General features: G+C 28.1%; 1 protein-coding gene and 1 long non-coding RNA gene across 4 annotated transcripts in view; one reads left to right on the top strand and one right to left on the bottom strand.

Annotated features, from left to right (window-relative positions):
• Window positions 1–483: 483 nt before the first annotated feature.
• LOC136071953 (homeobox protein 2-like) overlaps window positions 484–20481 on the top strand; it is a 33283-nt gene continuing 13285 nt past the window's right edge. For 2 of the 3 annotated variants that reach the window (XM_065797902.1, XM_065797900.1), the window contains exons 1-2: window positions 484–611; window positions 11057–11285. In XM_065797902.1, coding sequence (XP_065653974.1) covers window positions 11119–11285 — 167 coding nt within the window. In that variant the 5' untranslated portion in view covers window positions 484–611; window positions 11057–11118. Of the gene's footprint in view, window positions 612–5967; window positions 6029–11056; window positions 11286–20481 lie in introns of those variants that run through there. The other variant, XM_065797901.1, reaches the window with a different exon arrangement.
• LOC136080782 (uncharacterized) lies at window positions 1095–4321 on the bottom strand. Its single transcript, XR_010638636.1, has 2 exons — window positions 4108–4321; window positions 1095–1582 (listed from the first exon to the last, which is right to left on the bottom strand). It is a non-coding gene; the product is annotated as an uncharacterized LOC136080782 (long non-coding RNA).

Below are 20481 nucleotides of genomic sequence, written 5' to 3'. Positions count from 1 at the left end.
TTTTTACATGTAGCGACCCGATTATTGTCATAAAACCTTAAAAAAAAAAAAAAAGTAGTTTTTAAGACAAAGAAAACATTCAAAAATCTGTTGTTTTTTAATGAGAAAAAAAATGGTACTTTATGATATATCTTATTTTTTATTAAATTTTATTTTTTTTAAACTCTAACTTTTTTTACATCATCTTTCTTGAGCTCATCTTTTAATTATTTTTAAAATAAAATTATGTTTACGTAAAGAAATATTGATTTATTTACGTAAATTAAATATTTTTTTTTTACATTTTTTACAAAATATGAAAAAGTTACCAAAGTTACCAGTAGTTTTTTATTTTATTTTGAAATGGAAAAAATAAGGTGTTTTTTTCTAAATAAAATATGCATGATTTGGCATTTCATGCCACTTCAAATGCGATAAAAAATGAATGAATATTTAGATATTGCTGGGCGACAGTTTTTAAGTAAAAATAAACCCTTAGCTTGCACACTTGTATTTTTTTGATAGCTTTTGTATCAGTATTAATAAAATATGAAGAAGTCGGATTGAAAATTTTTTTTTATTTTTTTACTTTGACTGCTCGTTTTTTTCTGTTGTTTTAGTAAAAGATAAAGGTAATTTTCTTTAAAATATTTGTATGAAAAATAAGTTCTTTATAAACGTACATATATATATATATAAATATATATATATATATATATATATATATAAATATATATATATATATATATATATATATGTATCTTGAGTGTGTGTATATATATATATATATATATATGTATCTTGTGTATGTGTGTACATACACAAGATAGTGATATTTTTATTAGTTAAACATGTGAGCAGCCCCTTTTAAAACGCATATATTTGTGTAGAGAAACGCGAATGTACTTTACAATTTTAAAACTTTACAAGTCATAATGTATTTAGTTGTTATTTTGAAAATTTTTATGTAGACTATAATTTGAAATGAGTTTTTTTCTAATTTATATATAAATTGGAATTGATTTAAGTGCGATTGTAGTTACCTAAGTTTCACCCACGCATCAATTTTCATAAAATGTATTTAACCGCATATAAAAATATTGAGACAAACTAACTAAAAAAAAAATGACTTTAATTATAAAAAAATTTGATTAGAAGCATTGAAATGTTTTTTAATTACGTGCAAACTGACTTTACCATAATACCTTTTCATTCAATGTATTTTTAAGGTATCAGAATCAGAATACATATGCAAGGTAGAACACACACACACACACACACACACACACACACACACACACACACACACACACACACACACTTCATAAAATGAAATGTATATTATATAACATAAAATTCTTTTGTACATTATTTATCATTCGGATAATTGCCACCTTTGTCACAATGTTCTGAATGACACGATGAAACAATCTTCAATAGCTTGTTGAATTGTTAACACTGCAACGCCCCTCTAGCTCACCTGACTTTTAGATTGCAAGTATTTTAAAGCCTTACGTAGTCGTAGTTTTTACTCTTTTCGTAGTCATTCACTTCTATATTATTTTGCACTTTTCGTTTATAGATTATGCTGTACTGCATTTTACTATAAAAAAAATAAATATTTAAATACGAGTTTATATAATATACACCGAGATATAACTAATTATTTTCTAACAAAGTTGCTTGCAACCACTATTAAGTTATACCTTACTAGAAAATAAAGGATGGAATTAAAGAGCAAGGAAACAGTTTAAAGATAAAAAAACTATTGAAGAGATAAAAAGTATATATATGCTACATTTAATAAAAAGTAATATGCTACATTTAGACTTTGTCTGAGAGTAAGAGGGTTGTTATTCGTAAATATAGGAATGTCAACAATATTGCGATAGCTGTTTGCAGTAAATAACTGAGTTTGTTGAAATTAAAATCTACAAGCCGCTGCAAGCCTGGCCCAAGTTGGTACAGAATCAAATTAAAGATCGGCTGCTTGTTTTAAGCAATCAAAAAGTGAAGACTTTTTGTTGAGTTTTTAAATATTGGAACCACTTATTTATTTATTAACAGTTTAGCGAGAATTAAAGAGTTCAGCAGAACACTTCTATAGGACTATGATGGAAATGTTATCTGAACCACAAGCCATAGAAGACCCTAATTGAGAATATGTTAGTTAGGTATATTTTAGCATCAGAGGTCAGAGCTATTTATATGTCTAACTGGAATGGCAGGAAGAGTATGGCCATTAGATTCAAGAGTCAAATTAAAAAAAAGTCTGCAAATAACTCTAACTTCGTAAATAGTCTTATTCTAAGAAGAAGTAATAAGATCAGACCCATGAATTCGAGAATAAATATTAGACTTACTTTAGTTAATGACTTTGTTGAAGACTTTCCAAAAATCTCTAGAACCTAACATCTGAAATAATATACAAGATTTAGAAAACTGAGAATAATAGCTTATTCTTGGGTGCTTAATACAAAGGAGGGAGGGAATAAAAGAGACATGGTGGGAATTTTAGTCCAGATCTAATAAGCGGTGGGAGGGGTTTGAAACTATTTTAATTCTAGTATGGCTTGCGGTCAATTTTTCTTTTGCAGTTTTAACAGCTGTTTTATCATAATTTCAACAGGATTTAATATGCTTATGTAATTTTTTTTTTATAGTTTTGAGATGTTGTTTATTTATTGATACAAAGTAAAAATTAATAAACGAGAGAAGGGTGGGAGAGAGGGAGACCTCAATGAACTTGAGGCATGTGGGAAAAATTTCTGAAAATAAAGGTCCTCTCTTGCGTATTAAGCACCCAAAAGTAGCATCAGATAAGATGTTCTACATAGACTTCTTGCAATAATAAAATAAAATTTGTTCTTAAGATAGATTTGTTCTCAAAGGAAAAAAAATGATTACAGTTTAATATAGCAACTGCAAAAGAAAATGAAAAATGTGGAGTAGAATAAGGCTTGACTTAAAATGAATGAGCTTTATATAAGGAAAGAAGATTTACAGAGAAACAGCATAAAAGTTAAAGGCTGAAGATTTACCATGATGATCATTAAGATGATAATGATCATGACAATGATGAACATGATGATCATGTTGATTATGACGATGTTTATATACAAATTTACATGCAAATATATATATATATATAAAACATAAACTTCGAATTAGAAAAAAAATTTAGAATGTATGTACATGTGACCGGGGTCACATGTACAAATATTATTAAACATGTGACATGTATGCAGCCCCATGTTTAATAATATTTAAGCAGCCCTGGTTACAAACCTAACACGCTTATTACAAAACCCAGCCCAGTTTGTTTTCAACCCCAGTTATTTACTATTATGCAATAAGTATTAACATAATAACAACGAGTTAAAAAATCATAATATAAGTTAATTTAGTTAGATCTTAAAAGAATGCCCCTACACAACATAAATCACAATATGTTTAAATGCACTATATCACCGGCTAAATGTATTCTTTATAATAAAACAGCATTAAATGCTGTTTTATTATAAAGCTTAGGTTGCCTTATTTGTTTATGTTATTTATGCATTTGATAAAATAAATCTATGATAGATATAAAAAAAAATTTTAGCTTGCTTAAAATAAATTATCAAGAAATAAAATCAAACTTTACCAAACTAGAACTTAAAAATTCAAAACAAAGTAACTAAATTTATATTACAAAAGTTATTTTTTCATGTTTTATAAGAACTTCATGCAGTATATAAAAAATTTTTAAACAAAAAATAACCATGTGTTATGAATTAAGGTCAAAACCATGTGTTATGACAACGTATTACTTATATTACAGAGCATTTTTTGATAAAAAAAAGTAAAATATTTTTATACAACAAGTAAGAATTTCTCAAAAAAAAGTTGATTAAAAATTCATATTTAAAAAAAAATTTAATTTAAGCAAAAACTAAATTTATAACACCAATTAGCTGAAGCCAAACAAAAAATCTTACGATATATTAATTTTAAAATACATTTAAATTACATTTAAATTTACTATTAATAAATAGTTAGGATACAAATGATATTTTTAAAAATTTATTGAGATTTAATTCATTTAATAAATTTACTAATTATTTATAAATTAAAATTAAAAAATACTTTTTTTTCTGTATTTTCCTCTTTAAAATAATGATGGTCACTACAGTCAAGAAGACAACTCATTATTATTTTTATTACAGCTTTCTCTTTAACTCAGCCTTGGAATATAAATTTTGAAGAACTAAGCTGGTATGTAGATAAACAAATTTAGTACTACAACTCTCGGAATTAAGAAAAATGAGGTCGGCAATAATTTGCCGACCTCAATCTTTTTGAGGTCGGCATCAGGTCGGCAATAATTATTTGATAAAAAGGTGTGACCAAAACATAGAAAGAAGGTCGGCAATTATTTGCCGACCTCAAACATTTTCAGATCGGCAGTCATGTTTCCGAGGGTCATGTTTTTAAGCAACTAAGTCTAAGATGACATAGTTTGCTGCAAAGTATGAAAAGAAAGACACTTAGAGATAAAAGAGGATAAGGAAGGCAGATTTACAAATAATGTTTAAAACAAAACTATTATGAAATGGCAACTAGGCAGAATAAATTATTATACCAAATTCATTTGTAAAGTGTAATTTTACAACAGAAACATAAGTAATTTAACTAAACAACATTAATTCTACCTTTAATCCAAAAGTAGCTTGTGCTTGTGGCAGTTAGATAGACTTAGTAATCAAAACAAATACGAAAAAAATTGAATATGTTGCTGTCCATTAAAACTGTTCTTCTCGTAAATTTGTATGGTTTTCGAGTAATGAATTGCTTTTTTACATAATTTCATCCACACTATGATGAAGTTTTGAAAACCTTTTATTTTAATGAAGGTGCTACTAGTTTTTGCAAAGATTTTGAATGTTTTAAAATTCCTGTTGGACGTTTTATGAGGAAGAGATTTATTGAAAAAAACAAACAAATATTACCTTAAGCGCATTGCTTTTTTTGGGTTATAAGATTTTGAATAGTCGAGGCAAAAAAAAGTTCTCTGTTACAGAAAAAAAATAGCGAAAGCGATTTAGTTTTAAATTCAGATTTAGATTTAGCAAGGGGGAATCCATAAAGTACTCGATTAAATTGCGACAACCCCCTCCTCCTCTGCGTACGTACGCGATATTTATTACAAACTCAACCCTCTTTCCAACGCATAAATTTTTCAAAACGTTACAATCAAAAAAAAACTGAAGTTATTCGACTATTTATTTTTCAAACCAGTGAACTTCTATTTTTATTTTTAAGACAAAGTTTCAAGAGAGATAAAGAACGAGCGATAGTCAAACCGCGTGCGTTCTCGCCGTCTTTAACATCCCTCCCCCTTATATGCATCCGTACATTTTGAGGTAACCTTCCCTTCACCCATACTTGTGAACGTATTTTATGGAAGAACTCAAAAATAACCGATGAAGCTATGCCTAGTATTAAATTTTTTGCTCATGCATTAAAAGAATCGATAAATATATTAAAGGAAATCCAAACGGAAAACAAAGAAAAAAAATGGGGAACTCGTTTTTTGAGAGAAAAAATAGTTTTTCAAACCCATCTAATTGAAGATATTAAAAAAAAAAAAATGAAACTTTGGAATTAAATGGAAATATCTTACTATCGAGTCAAATTCCAAATATAAATTTCGAATATTATGAACAAAGTGGAAATAAATTTTCAGAAGCTGAAGTTACAAAAAACTTTATTCAACAATCTTGTGGTAAATCAAAAGATCAAAATCAAAATATAAATTTCAATTATCATGAAGAAAATGTAAATAAGGTTTTGCATGCTAAAACCTCAAAAAACGTCATTCTACAATTATGCGGTAAATCATTCTACTAATCTGAGATTATAAGCAATTTTACTAATTATACTAGTTGGCTTTTGCTGTTGTTCAACAGATGATTTTGATATCAGTGTTGTTTTTTTTTAGATTTTTCAAGATTGTTCAATTTTTATTGCATATTTTAACCATAAGTTGTTAAAATAAAATAAAAAGGTAAAGCAATCATTTTTACATTTTAGCATAAAAAAGTTTATTAATTTTTTAATCCATTTTTGCCTTTAAATACTGTGTATATCTTATTAATTATTTAAAATAGCCATTAAAAAAAAACTAAGTGTTCAGTAAAAGATAGGATTATTTTAAAGGACCGAACTCAATAAACAATGTAACAAGGATTGTTTACAGAATGATTCGACTCTATTAAAAAATGAAATTTTAAATCAAACATTGAGACAAAAAAACAACTTCAAAAAACATTTGCAAATGCTGTGGCTCAACACCATTTCACCTTCCAATTACAATAAATTCAAAAATTTCAAAAAACACAATAAATTATGCCGATGATCAAAATAATTTAATCTTACATGACAAAAAAAAGTTGATGATCATATCAAGTGAACTTGATATGAACTGGAATTGCAAATTCTAATATCTAGGTGCGATATCTGTCCGCATTCTATATAAGGCCGGCGCGAAGAGGAGGGTGTGACATCCAGGGCCGCCGAGAGTGAGGGGCAAAAGGGTCATACAAGCTCCGGGCGCCAAGATATTAGGGGTGCCAAAAAAACTATAATGAGATTTTTTTTACAAAAAAGTGAAAAAAATTAAAAAAAGTAAAAAAAATATTAAAGAAGACACTAATTCTTATGATAAGACTCTTATCCAAACAAAAAATTTCAACATAAATCTTATAAATGCTGTTATAATTATTCTAAAAAAAATTTATTAACAATTTTAAATAGCAAAATTAAAAAAAAATAAAACTAAACTAATTAACTTTATTTGCTAAGATTTAACAAATCCCTAAGGAGTGTTAAAATCTCAATGCAAATCAAATGTCACGCCTACCCTCAAAAAAAAAAAAAAGAAAGTCAAGACTTCTTAATAAGTCTTGACTTTTTTTGTTCATGATAAACTGTTTTTGTTAAAATGTTACGGGATTTTATCAGGCTTGTGAGCGATCTTTGTGATATACAAATCCATGTTGAGTTTTTGATATTAGATTGTGCGCAGTGTTCCAATTTATCCAATCTAAGATAATTCTCTCCATCACCTTGCACGGTATAAGTGAGAGACATCATCTTGCAATTAATTTGTAGTTATATATTACTACAAACTAGTTTGTAATAAACAAATAGAAGCAGCAGCTTGGATTAGCAATCGAATGCTTGGTTGTCTCAAGAAGTCATTTTGGTGTCAGAGCTCTCTAGCTATGGAAAAAACTGAACGAGCTGTAAGTTAGTCAAAATTGCTTATCATTCAATTTTACAATTAAAATTTAGACTTTAAAAACTGTTTTTTTAAGATTCTCATTCTTCCGATTGAAAGATCAAGAGCCGGTGAAAATTAAAGCTTGTGAAATAGAAGACAACTTTATGAAAGATATTTCACATCTTAATAGTTTGAAGGAGCCTTCATTTTTTACTTGTGGAAACATTTTTGGGTTTCTCAGCAACACTGTCCGATCTATAAGCATTCTAATTCTAATTTAACAATAATAATTTTTTTCAATAATAATTTCATAGAGTCTGTTTATTAATCTTAATCAGCAAATGTGTTACAAAAGTGTTATTAATCCAGATTGATTTCTTGAAAATATGGATGTTAACTAACAGTATTAGAAATAAAAAAACAGTCATTAACTTGTACTATTGTACACGCTTTTAGTTTAAAATTATGCATGTTATAGGAGCGCCTAATTGCTGATATGCCCCTAGCGTTATGAAAACTCTTGGCGACCCTGGTGACACCCACATCCTCCATCAATGAATTTTTTGTGCATTTAGTTGACAAATTCGACCCTTTTAGACAAGTCAGTCGGCAAATGTACAAACCTATTCGACAAATTTAGACTGTCAGTCGGCAAACCGCGACGTTAGAATTATCTTGTTCTATCTCCACGTTGTTAAGCTTTGAGATAAAACGATTTGAAAAATAAAAACTTTAGGAGACATAAAAATATTTTTATAACTTTTCTCCGAAACTTTTATAGTTATAACTTCAATTTTTTAAAAAGTGGAGATTGAAACAAGATAATTCTAACGTCGCAATATTTTAACTAGGCAGTCGGCAAAATTCAAAAAACAAGAACCAATATATACTTTTTTCTTTTTTTTTTTTAGTCGGCAAAAATTGTAATGGCACCCTCCCTCTCCACGTGACACCTACTCGCGCTGGCCCTGTTTCTATATGCTATTTTTCTAACTCTACTTTCGTTTTACTTAAACTCACTTACTCTTTTACTCTTGGTCCGTTAAAGCAGGTTATGATGCTCTTTAATGAGCTGAACTCGTTTTTGCGACCTTGGCCTCTATATGGCAATTAGCCGGAGGAAGTTAAACCACAATAACATTTCATTTTAGTATGTAAAAATAATAGACCCTCCCGAAGAGAAGAAAAAAAAGCCGAATGATTTTTTTTCAATTATTATTATAACTAAATGGAATCAATCAAGCATAGTAGTGTTGATTACTAAAGAATATTTGTACTTATAACAAATTCTTGGTAGAAATTTCTTTAAGACGTTAAAAAAACGTTTTCTTTTGTCTTGTTTAAAAAATACACTATTCAACATTGGTTCTCCGTTGTTTCACTGACGCCCACCTTTCAACAACTCTTTTTAAATCAATTACATTAACATATCTTTGTTAGTATTAAGAAGCATCAAGTTTTGTAGTTGATCAGCGTGCATTGTGGATAATAAATAGTTTTTGATCAGTTTTTATTTGATAAGTATTCGTTCGTTTGATGATGTACTTATGGATTCCGTTGAAATTAATCTCAATATTTGTTTATAGTTGGCAAAAGTTTCTTGTGCATTTCTGATTCATTAAAAAGTTCTGTTAAATTAGAAATGCTTTTACAATAATGAGCCAACACTTAAAACTCAGAATAAATTCCATCATAATCACTTATTTTAGATGCATCACAACCTGGAAAGAATAACTTTATAGTTTTTCTAAAATCATCTATAGAGTATTTGGTACACACCGGTGCTTTTAATAAATGAAATAACGGTTCAATAGTTTGGAAATTAGCTACTTCTAACACCAAAAAATGCTGGATCCGTCACTGATATATACTTACATTATACTTTAAAATAAAAACAAGTATAAATTTTTTCAAAAAGTTAATACTCAGCCTTATTTATTGAACGTTACATATATTTTATTGAATGGTTAAATATAAACAAACTTTCAATTAATTTAACTAAATTTAAGTTTACTATTTTTCATCGTCTCCATAAAAAAGATAAAATCCATCTTGCACTTCCAAAATTATTGGAGAATACACCGTAAAAAAAATGTTCAATGAAATTTCAAGATGAAAACATAAATCATAAAGAACACTTAAACATGATTGAAAACAAAATTTCTAAAAATATTGGATTACTCTATAAAGTAAAACCATACTTAGATCAATCATGTTTGAAATACATATATTACTCATTTATTCATTCCTATCTTAATTATGGAAACATTGCTTGGTGCTGCAGCAATAAAACAAAAAAAAAAAGCTGTTTGGCAAACAAAAACATGCAATTAGATTATTATCAAATGCACACCACCTCACATTCTAGACCATTGTTCAACAATCTAGAAATATTAAATTTGTACCAAATAAATATATTCCATCTGCTTATTTTAATGTATAAAACTAATAATAATACAATCCCAAATATTTTCAAACCATTATTTAATAAAATTCAACACAAATACTAAATATTCAAGTCACGACCTTGTTCAACCCAAAACTATATATGAGTTCACCAAGTTCACAATAACTATTTTAGGACCTAATGTATGGAATAAGATAATTAGTAATGATATTGAAAGACTTACAACTCTTGAACAGTTTAAACAAAAGCTAAAACTATTGCTTTTAAATAACGAACAAACAGAGAATTATTTTTAAATCTATCTATAAAAATACTGTATTCGAAAATTATCTCTTAGTGCATACTTTATTTGTGTAGAAAAGTCTAAAGTCTTTAATTATATACATTATAGTCAATTATACTATGAAAAAGTAATTATATGATTTACAGCATTTATATACGCATGTGTGTGTATGTGTATATGCATACATGCACATGTGTGTATATGTATACGTGTATGTATATAGGTTTATATGTATATATATGTGTGTGTATATATGTATATGTGTATATGTGTGTATGTATGTATGTATGTATGTATATATATATATATATATATATACATATATATATATATATATATATATATATATATATATATATATATATATATATATATATATATATATATATATATATATATATACATATATATATATATATATATATATATATATATATATATATATATATATATATATATATATATATATATATATATATATATATATATATACATACTTTTGATTGTAAATTAACTTTTATGTTTTCATGTTTTCTTTTTTGTTGCTGTTGCTGTTGGCTTTTGTTTTCTTGAATGAATTTTTAAATTTTTTTTTTAATGAATGACTTTAAAATTTGAATATATATAGCATTGCAATTAACCTTCGTGTAATTGAGATTAAATTACTTTCTTAACTTTGATTAAAAATAACTTCGAAAAACTCTGTTAAACTATTTTGCATTTTATATAAACTTTTTTGAAACATTTTGCTTTTTTCTCTAATTTTTAATTTTTAATTTCAGTTACAACGTATTAATATAAATGTCTACAAAAAAACAAGGGACTTGTTGATAAGGCAAACCTGTCTTCTTCTCGTCCTTGCAATTTTTATATATATTATAAAACACGGAACTTGTAAATACTTGTACGGCTAAATAAATAAGAAAAAAAAAGTCTATTAAGCATATAAATCATACCAATTTCTATATTTGTTTAACATATAATTTATATGTTTAATCTATATCATTTATTTGGTCAGTATATATGATTTATATGTTCAATAATTTTTATATTGATAATATTTTTATTGATAATGTTTTTATTGGTCAATTATCAACTTAATTTTTCTCTGTTACAATAGTTACGTTTATTGCTTCAGTTGAAAAATGATCTCTTAAATGAGTTTAAAAAACCTTCTATATCATGACGGACCATATCATTCGCACGTTTCAAGAATCATACGAATCTGGTTTGTTGAAACCAAATCAACTTGATGACTCAGGTTTATCATTATCGCACAAAATGGCTGCTGATGGAGAACTAACTTGTCTAAAATTATTGATAAACTTTGGTGGAGATCCCTGTTTGCGGTATTTATATTTGAAAATTTTATCATCTAATAAATCTCTTTGCATATTAATAAATTTGATAAAACTTGTAATGCAAACTCGTAGTTAGAGGAATGGCAGGGGATAACATAAATAAAGGAATGACAGGGAATGATATTCATCATTTTACCTCATTTGTTTAAATTCGACGTAAAAATGATAAAAAAATGCCCAACATTTTACAAAAAACTTTTAAATTTATTTTAAAACTGTTAATATCATTGGGGTCAAAAAATCTTCTGAGAAAAAACATTTATTGAATCTTTTTGTTTGGTTTATGCGTGGATATGATTTTTAACAATTTTTAAAAACATTTTACAACGTCCGAGTAAGTCATTCAACTTAATGTTTCTGACAATGTCGCCATAAAGAAAATATTCATATAAAAATGTAATACTTTAAAAGTTATTAAGAAAATAGGTAAACTTTCAATAGCAAACCAAATCAGACTAAATTACTAACTTCGAGTCGGACTTATTAACCTCGGTTTAGTAGTTTTTCAGAGTGAAATAAAAAATATTTTCATTTAATGTAAATATACATTTTAATTTAATCCGAAATAACAAACTAAATGATATACTCACCTTGAATGAAGATATTAGATACATTTAGAGCGTCTTTCTGTCTCGGGCAAAAGAAATTTTAAAGCAGAAAAACGCTCAAAAATAAATGAACTAAAATATGTATTTGTAACTGTACATTTTTACAGTTTTTTGCATTACCTGAACTGTTTTCGCCTTCTGCATGAACTGGTTTTAAAAATTACTTACTCTAACTTCAAAGCCCTTTTAAAATATTTTTTTTTTAGAGGTGCAAAAAATTTTTGCTGGGTAATAGCTACTATTTAACTTGTATCATAAAATTTTTAGAGCTGTGTGACTGCATTGAATGTTTTTAATGCAGCAATAAGCTTTCCCCCATTTTTTTCAACTTTCGTTCTATCATGAAGATCTAGATTTTTTTCAACTTTCGTTCTATCATGAAGATCTATGATTTTAAAATTCTTGTAATTTGTTGTTGAGACTTTTGATTTCTTTTAACATGCGGTGTGAGTTTCGTAATAACGGAATTGGATTCAATCATTCTAGGTGTTTTTAATTTTTCTGAACTATCTTGGTTTCTAAAATTGTTTTTAAATTTTTACATTAACGACAAAGGTATTTCAATGAAGCTGAGCCTATTTGAAGAAAATTACATTTAAGATAAATCTAAAGTAATACTTTAAAGACAAAGTAACTCTAAAATTTGCTACAAGTTCCTAAAAGTTTCTTATACAAGCTCAACTATTATCAGAATTATAAAAATTTTAAACTGACTCTTGAGAAAATCAAGAGTTATAATAGACTAGCTGGAGGGAGAACGAAGCCGAAAATCGTTTCAAATCGTGGTTAAACCAAATGGCGCCTTTGCAACCTTTGTAAGCTGGGTTACTCTCTTAAAAGTAAATTGGATAAGTTTTTAACAAATGTTCTAACTATCAAGACGTAATCACAACAAAACCTACGATCTACGTATAGTAATTATTTTTTGAATACTTCAACAATAGGTATTAATATCAAATTTTTAAACAATCTCTACTACTTGTTTGGACTTTATATTTTGATTCCCCGTTTAGTTATGAGTTTTGTACGTTTTTAAATATCATTTCTTTGGCAAGGAATTAATTATATTTTAATGAAGAAATATATAACACCTTTTTATAAATCCAGCAAAAATATTATCAATTCTTATCTTGACATTTATTAATTTAATGTTTTTCTGAAAATTATAAGTTAAAAAATAACAATAAACTATTTCTAAACGCTTAACGAATTTTTTCAAAAACTTTAAGACTGTTCCTTGAAAAATGACGTATTTTTACGCCGTCCTCAATCCAGCTTTAGTATAACTCTTTGAAAAAATTTACCTTTTAAAAATTCAATATGTTGGAATACCAGAAAATTGGATAACGGTATATTCAACCTTCCCAAGAATACCAAAAAATTATTCAGCGTTGAACTTTTTAGCTTTGTTTATTTTATCAAAAACATCAAACTTCATAATTGTTAAACTATCGAAAGCCTCAAGTTTTTTGTTACATTGAGTTAGTTGCCATGCTAAATTTAATTTAATTGATTAACAACATGTCTAAGTTAAAAAAGTGCTAGTAAGTCTTTGCAGTTGAAAAATGCATAGGTTTAGATATGCTTTTCCTTTACCAATTGGTTACCTACAGCGCTAACATTTAACTGAGTCGCAATAAAAAGCTATCATGCTGCTGCAAAAGATCCTCCTTATTTAAATGAACCCAAACTGATACTTGACCAATTTCATAAAAACAATTAACTTCATTAACAAGGCAAAAACACTAGGACTTCGTGAGAGTTTGTTTGAGTTACAAGAGTTTTTCAGAGCTTCAAGAATTTGGAAAAATTAATAGTTCCAGATCAAGCATTTTTCTTTTTTTAATCTTAAGAAGAATTCTACAAAGCAATGAATATTAATGTAATGTTTATAGGCAGGGTATCAAAAAACAAAGCAAATAAAACTTTATAAAATGATTTGACAGAAAATGTATGCAACATGAAGATAGAAGTTCAAGTTTTCTAAACTTCATTTAAAAAAAGAGTTGAGAATATGTAGTTGAGTATGGAACGGCAACTACGAACTAGAAATTTAAACGAATAAAATGTTGTACATATTATTCATATCGATATAAATAACGATTATGAAAAGAGATTGAATAGTAGATAAAGAAGAAATGGCTGCAAGAAGATGACGTAAACAATGGTAAGATTCAAAATATTTAACAACCGGTTTGCACCCTCAAACCGCACACACTCAAAAGTTTTTCTAGTTCAAACCAGAATATAGATTTTGGTTTCGGTCATAATTTTGGTTCACAAATCTACCGAAAAAAGAAAGTATTCAGCATAATAATTATATGAATTAAAAACAAATAAGTTCCATTGATTTTTAGTCATAATAATTCAAATATTATGACTAAAAATCAATGGAAAAATGTATCCTTAACAAAATTGTTTTTGAATATATCTTGGTTTAATTACGGCGAAATGAAAACGTTGACATAATGTAAATAAAGACGTAAATACAAGTTGACGTAAGCAAAAAACAGTTTTTGCTCGGTGTAGGGATCGTTCATAAATTACTCAACGTCAAATTATAATTTAGCTATTAATTATAACTAATAGGCAAAAAAAAAGGACAAAAAATTTGTTTGCAGAGTCTTTAATTAAAACAAAAATATGAATAGGCCTAAGAAAATTCCGGAGAAAATGTAGAGCAGAATTGAACTAAAGACTCCAAAATGGTGTTCTTAGGTTCAATATTAGGGGTAGTAATTAAGTTTTGAAAATTATATATAATTAAGAAAGGTTTCGCTAAACATAAAAATCTAAAGCTCTTGTTTGGACATAATACGCTAACAAAAACAAAAAACAAAAAAAATTATAACTAAGGGATTATAAGGACTTAAATACGAAGAATCATTATCATGACATCATAAATACACCAGAAAAAAAGAGTAAAAAATTCTAACAAATCAATAGACTCTAACTTGGAAAGAAGCAATTGTTTTACAAGTTAATATATGAAATAGTTAGTATATTTGTTGTCGCGTTTAAAGACACATAACTCTCCTAGCTTCAAATTAAGAAAATGCAAGCTTACTGAAAACAACATATATTTTTTTAAAATTAATTTTAGGTGGCCCAAGAAGTCCTTGCGGTCTTATCACAGAGCACCGCGGAAGAGCATTTGAAAGGAAGTTTACGCCTCCTTCCTTACCGATGTTATAAAACTTGCCCAGAGATGGTATTAAACTACGTATCTTTAGTTTCTGAGGCGTGCTAACCACTGCGATATGGCTGCTTGAAAACATATTATGAAAACATATGAAAAAATAAAAACTACAGTTAAGGAAAAGTTATTTCATTAGGAAACCTAACTGTTATTAGACTCGATGCTTGGTCAGAATCTTATCACGGGTACTTTAGAATGATGGCTTACTTTATTTATAAAGACTGTAAACATTTAAGGTTCCACATTGCTTTTTTTTCTCTTGATGAAAGCCATACCGGGAGGAATATTTTTAACAAAACTAAAACAACAACAAGGGGAAAAAAACAAAAGTTTTTGCAAAAAATTGATTTTGCTTATGACAATGCAACAAATGTCAAAACATTTTTTAATGAACCATGCTGTAATTTCAAATCAACGATATTAATTAATCTCTCTCTTCAACAAACTGATTGGAAAATGTCAGAATCCTTGTTTATACATCACACTTTATTCTTTTTTATAATAAACAAGAAACCTAAATGGCTAAAAAAGAAAGATATATTTAAAAAGCTGACATTGCAACAAAGTGGCATTCTGCTTTCTACATGATCCAGAAAACTTTACACTTTACTAAATTTTTCTAATGTACTATTAAATTAAATTACAAAACTATACTATTTTATAATTTAAAAATTGTACTATTATATAAACTAAAATGTACAATTAAATTAAATTACTAAATTAAACTTTCTGTTCAAAATTCATTGTTATTGTCAAAAAACGGTGAGTCTTTTCTGTATTTTTGAAGAAGCATAAAGAGACTGATTCTTATATTCTTTCTAGATTGTCCTAATTGTCACAACAATATTTAAATCTTTAGAAACAAGCACCAAAACTTAATTCAAAAACTGGAACAGAAAAATGTTATTAAAAACGCTATGGAAAAACCTTGTTCATAAATAGTAAATAAAAAACAATGTTCAATGGCAGGTCTTCTTCGTCCTTTCTTTTGATATGATGCTGCTATGAAAATGCTAAACACTTCGTCATGTCCCGAATGGACAGTTAATAAATATTTGATACTCTGATATTAGTAATCCATTCTCTGATATTAAAAGTTCAATCGCCAATATTTATAATTTATTTTCTGAAACTAGAACAAAACAACTTTTTTTCATAATGCCAAAAATTATTTTGGAATATCAAACTAAAGGTTAAATAAACATTTCACTTTTTAAATGATTAAAGAAGTATTAAATTATATTTTAGATTGTTCATTAGCTTTCCAAAGCCTTGGATATTAAATCTTATGTGAAATTAAATTTAAAAAGTTACTTGGACATCATTTTTACTTGAAAGTCTACAGAAAAAATTATAAAGACTAAGTTTAAGACAATAACATTTCTCGAAAAGATTTACGGTTTAGTTGAAACAACACAATTTTGTCATTAATTCTATAATTGATAGTGAAATTATTCAAAAAGTTAGATGCCTAAAAAAGCGCTTATTGTTACAATGGAACTCCCACGATGGTCATGCAACCTTTTTGCTTGACCTAGTATTTTGCCGTTTCTCCAAATTCACGGTAGACTTCTACAGCGCCAAATGTATCGGTTAGGTAACTAATACACGATCCTGCTAATTTTCTTGAACTTTGTCTAATTGAGTCATATTGGGTAACTATAAAAAGAAACTTATATAAGAAGTACAGGAGAGTGAAATCAAGCGCAGAATGCATTACCATACATGGGCATTACCATATGCAAAATCTCAAAAATCAAAAAAATTTATCTTAAATATAAAATTTAGATTTTTTTCTTCTTTACTTTACACAAGCATGTGCTTCCCAGCTAACACATAACGTTCAACGAACGTTCAAGAACGTCCTATAAACGTTCATAGAACAAGCTCGAACGTTCGCAACGTTCGTCGAACGTTCGCAACGTTCATCGAACGTTCGCAACGTTCGTCAACAAGTTCGTCAAACAAGTTAATTTATTGTAAAGCATTAAATTTACTTTTGCTTCTGTTGCCAAGGCTTACGACACGGGTTTCGAAGTGGTGGGCACAATCGTAAATTAAAAAAAAATTCCTTTATCTAGAATTTTCTTTTGAAAAAAAAAAAGGTCTTTTATAAAAAAAGTGGAGGGGTACGTTCCCCCGGCCCCCCAGTGTCGTCGGCTCTGGTTGCTAAAATTGTTTCCCTTTAAACTGCTTACAAAATCTCAAAAATCAAAAAAAATTAATCTTAAATATAAAATTTAGATTTTTTTCTTCTTTACTTTACACAAGTATGTGCTTCCCAGCTAACACATAACGTTCAACGAACGTTCAAGAACGTCCTATGAACGTTCATAGAACAAGCTCGAACGTTCGCAACGTTCATCGAACGTTCGCAACGTTCATCGAACGTTCGCAACGTTCATCGAACGTTCGCAACATTCATCAAACGTTCGCAACCTTCGTCGAACGTTCGCAACGTTCGTCGAACGTAATTGAACGTTTTGTGTTTAGCTAGTTTTCAATAAGAAAAAACAACTTTTTTTAATTCTACAAAATTTTTTAACTTAAGAAAAAAAAAATTTTACTCATCACTTATTGTACTTATTGCTCATCACGCTAGATGACTTGCCATTAGTACCACTGACCTTGCTGGCTCCTAAACTCAAATTAAATTTTTTTTAACCTCGAACTTATTCTATGTAGATTCAATATATCATCTCACTTCTTACTACTACCTTGGAAGTGAGTTTCTTTTAAGGATTTCCTCTAAAAGACACTATTCAAAGAAACAAGTTAATTTATTGTAAAGCATTAAATTTACTTTTGCTTCTGTTGCCAAGGCTTACGACACGGGTTTCGAAGTGGTGGGCACAATCGTAAATTAAAAAAAAAATTCCTTTATCTTGAATTTTCTTTTGGAAAAAAAAAAGGTCTTTTATAAAAAAAGTGGAGGGGTACGTTCCCCCGGCCCCCCAGTGTCGTCGGCTCTGGTTGCTAAAATTGTTTCCCTTTAAACTGCTTACAAAAGAGATATTCTTTTGGACATAATAAATTTTTTGGATAAAATCTAGCATGTTGGTGTTCTCCAAAAGTTTGCTTCATATTGTGTGTCTTGTAAGGTTTTTAAATAGATAAACTATTCTTTTTTTAGAGCAGTATTAAAGTTTACCTTGATGGACAGCACTCTCTTTTGTTTCCAGTAACTTTTGGGAGACTATAAAGCTCCATCCTTGTTTTTGTATTACTTCTCATCTTTATTAATAACTTTCCTTTGATCTAAATTACAACATCTTGTCTTTAAAGCGAATCTGCTTGTTGATGACACAACTATATAATCCAGTCTTATTAAAAAGTCATCACTTTTTGATCACTTAGAACATTCGCAATATCATCTCTCTTATGTGTAAGTTGCAATATCATCTCTCTTCTGAGGCAGTCACAATATAATTTCTCTTCTGTGGCAGTTTGGGATTTACAGTGACTGGTGAAATTTGACCCAAACAAAACTTATTTTTTTACTACTAATAACTCTTTTTTATATTCCTATATTAATGAACACACTCACCGATTCCTATATTAATGAACACACTCACCGATTCCTATATTAATGAACACACTCACCGATTCCTATATTAATGAACACACTCACCGATTCCTATATTAATGAACACACTCACCGATTCCTTTACTTTACATCTTCTTGGATAATCATTCACTTTTGGTTTCTTATTGAAAACATTTATACAATTCATTGAAAATTTAACATCTCCAAAGATTGCCTCTCTATATCACGCTTGCCATTTTTTATTAGTTTTTTAAATGAGGCCAAATCTCTTTTAGACAAAATGCAAAAAATCATTATAAATTTTGTTGGACCTGATCTAGCTGCCGGCTCATGTTTGAGTCTTTGTTCCATTGTCATTAGGTTGCATATATTTTTATTTTATTTAAATACTACCATGGTAACTGCTAAATCACAAACTATCATCGACTCAATCTCGAGTAATTTATCTTTGAGCTAAGGTGCATCCTTTTACCTTAATTGTTCCTTCAAGCTCAAAAAACTTTTATTTATTTTTATTTATTTATTTTCTGATTTATTTGCATTTAAAAAGAAGAAATACAAAAAGATAATACAGGTAATATCAAAATTACTCTTATGTAACACCGACAAAAAAACAAAAAAAAAACAACTAGTTAAAATAGTGTGTTATAGTGATGAACATTGTACCTTTTTAAGTTTGATTTGAACAAAGATAAAATGGACGAGTAAACAATATAATTATGTAGGTAATTTCATACCTTGATAGTTCTTTCATAATAGAAAAATCTTCGTGTATCATTTTTATATTTAATACATAAATAAAGTTTTCGTGCATGACATCTTGTAGGATAGTAAGAAGGAGCAAATATAAAAAACTCAGAAAAAGTTAGATCGACAAGGCTGTGTATAACTTTATAGTTCATTACAAGATCAAATTTTATTCTACGGCATTCAAGAGGTTCTAGAATGAAGATATTGAGTCTTAAAGAATAATCTTTATAAGGAATACGACATCTTTTACAGACACTTCAAGTATAGGATTTCTGAACCTTTTCTAACCAACGTATATCTTTTAAAAGATGAGGATTCCACACAGAGTTACAAGATTTATTACAGGATTTGATGAGAAGCTTGAAATTATAACTGATGAAGGATTTTAAAATTAAGTAGGAACGAGAATGTGCCTTGCTTGCAATGAAAGAACAGTGATTAGAAAAATTTATATCCGAAGATACAACTATATCGATATCTTGAATTGAATTAATAGATTTAATAGATGTACTAATGTTAATTGAGTATGAATTTAAAGAATTGTTTCCATAGCATAGATGAAAACATTTTTTGGTTGCTATATTATGTTGCCAAACTTTTGACCATTCTGAAAACTTTTTTAAAATATTGATGAGATATATGTTGTTTCCATCATTGCTTGCTTGATACATCTTTCTGTCATCAGCAAACAACTTAATGCTGCAATCACCATTAATACATGAAGTTACATCGTTTATAAAAATTAATAATAAGATGGGTCCCAAAACAGTCCTATGAGGTATTCCGCTCTTTACAAGAATTTTTTTTGAGTACGAGTTACCAACGAAGACACATTGAGAACGATTTGTTAAAAAATTGGTAATCCAGTTCAGCAATTCATACTAGATACCATAACAATGCAATTTGAACAATAACTTAGAGTGAGTCACAGAATCAAAGGCTTTCTCATATAAGTCTATACATACAATATCAACTATCTTTTTGTTATTAGCAACAGTTGTCCACTCATTTAAAGTTGTCAACATCTGTGTTCAGGTGGACCTACGCTTTAAAAAGCCAAACTGATGAGCGGTAATAAGG

The sequence above is a fragment of the Hydra vulgaris genome, chromosome 05 (assembly GCF_038396675.1).
Source record: "Hydra vulgaris chromosome 05, alternate assembly HydraT2T_AEP".
Lineage (NCBI taxonomy): Eukaryota > Metazoa > Cnidaria > Hydrozoa > Anthoathecata > Hydridae > Hydra > Hydra vulgaris.
The sequence above is the reverse complement of the archived record's forward strand: the minus strand, read 5'-3'. Positions and strand labels throughout refer to the sequence as shown.